The sequence below is a fragment of the Sitodiplosis mosellana genome, unplaced genomic scaffold, assembly GCF_009176505.1.
Source record: "Sitodiplosis mosellana isolate CC-2019 unplaced genomic scaffold, AAFC_SMos_1.0 Smas_scaffold_2777, whole genome shotgun sequence".
NCBI lineage: Eukaryota > Metazoa > Arthropoda > Insecta > Diptera > Cecidomyiidae > Sitodiplosis > Sitodiplosis mosellana.
Window position 1 is genome coordinate 1 of NW_022598019.1, and position 2,003 is coordinate 2,003.

The window sequence follows — 2,003 nt, forward strand, 5'->3', positions numbered from 1 at the left end:
ATTGATTTGTGAAATATTTTTAAAATTCATTTCAAATCATTCGAACTGGATTGAATGACTTATTCCACACTATCTTATCCATCGGCAAAAATAATTGAATAAATAGGGCCAACTTCAGATTTTTGGAAGATCACAAAATTTGCTATTGTTTTGGGATGGAAATTTTGGACGGTCGTCACGCAATAGTTTCGTGAGATCATAAAAATTGACATTGATTTTTTCCATTTTGCCTGACAATTGATGAATCAACAATAATAATTATTCAATACAACCACACAACCAGCGCCCATTCATTTAAAAACTACACGGATGGTATCGTTATCGCTATCATTCTACAATGAAACGATATCAATATTTTTATCAATTGAAAAATCAAGTAATTCTATTCAATACAAAAACTTAGTTTGAGCTATCGCACATGTAGCAAAATTGGTCTATTGATTAATTGATCGGACTCTGTGATGTTTTATCAAAGCTCAGATTTTTTTTTTACTTTTATCAAATTCGTCTGAATTTGTCCATCGTGTTATTGTTAACGATAACAAACAGATTTAAACCATGACTTAATGTCTTCGAGTGTTTGCGCAATCTCTCCGATAAGACGTTTCAATTTATTTTCTAGCAAATGAAACGTCGAAAATCATGAAATTCGATTGGTATTACTCAATGTGAAACGTAGTTGAAAACATTAAGTTATTCGTTTCATAACTCAGTTTAGCAAGATGTTGGTTTCGGTGTGCATTTTGGGTTTAGTTTTTGATTCAATTTCTGCCGCTGTGCTGCTTACTCCACGTATAAATGGTGGTCAGGAAGTTCAAATCCAACAATTTCCCTTCGTAGCATCGTTGCGTGAATTGAGCGGTACAAATCAATATAAACATCTGTGCGGTGCTGTGATCATTTCGGAAAAGTATTTATTGACGGCTGCGCAATGTTTCCATTCTCAGCAAGTGAATTGGTTCGGAATTACGGTGGGTACGAATAAAAAGAATGATGAAACGGCTGCGGTGCATGCAATCAAGCGTATTTTGGTGCACGAAAACTATGATGCATTCACCGCTCCGTTTAATTACGACATTGCCCTCATTGAACTCGACCAACCGCTGAAGTTCAACGAACGTGTCAAGCAAATTTCAATAAATGGCACATTCTTTGAAGGTCAAGTTGAAGCCATCACCCTTGGATTTGGAGGAGTTTATGTAAGTCCAGCACTCCTTTTTTGAAGAATTTTGATAAAGAAAAATAAAAATTAGATAGAGAAGCGATTAAAAATGAAACTCTTTTAGGATAACATCACCAAATTACAATCACTCAAAGTCAAGACAATGACAAATGCCGAATGCCGAAGCAAAGTCAACAAACTGACCCCAGTTTATGATTACAGCACATTATGTGCTTATTCGGGAAATCCCAAGCAACGAATTGGACACAATGATGCAGGCGGTCCATTGATACATGAAAATAAATTGATTGGTTTGATCTCGTGGAATCCACAAGTCGTTGGCAGCGAGAAACCAGAAGGTTTTACACGTATCAGCAGTTATTATGAAGGTTGGATTAAGAAACACATGACATGAAATGGAATCGAAGAAATTCTTGAATAAAAAAGTTGAAAAAAAACCATCCATTTTGAATTGTGCGTGCTTTTAATTTTAGCAGAGAGTCTTGAACTCTTGAATAAAATTGCGTATCTCTTGATACGCACATTCTTTCTTTCGCTCCATTCGAACTCATTTCATCAACATTTATATTTAGTTGTGACGATGCATCTTGCATCAAACTCTTCTCGTCGTCATATAATAACTAAAGCAGTCTTGTTGATATTGCTCTTAACCTCATATAAATTGCTATAAATAATTGTTCGAACTAAAGATTCCAATAAATATTTTTGCCACACATTCTTCTAGTCTTGAAAATACATTTTATAACAAAATGCAAAAATAGCTGATTGAAACCGAGAATATCAACATGTTTTGATTTTGCCATTTAATATCTCCGCTTTT

General features: G+C 34.6%; 1 protein-coding gene across 1 annotated transcript; it reads left to right on the top strand.

Annotated features, from left to right (window-relative positions):
• The first annotated feature begins 557 nt into the window (after positions 1-557).
• On the top strand, positions 558-1,625 carry LOC129571554 (trypsin 3A1-like). Its single transcript, XM_055451362.1, has 2 exons — positions 558-1,199; positions 1,287-1,625. The coding sequence occupies exons 1-2, from the start codon at positions 723-725 to the stop codon at positions 1,575-1,577; spliced, it is 768 nt and encodes a 255-aa protein (XP_055307337.1). The 5' UTR covers positions 558-722; the 3' UTR covers positions 1,578-1,625.
• Positions 1,626-2,003: the final 378 nt, after the last annotated feature.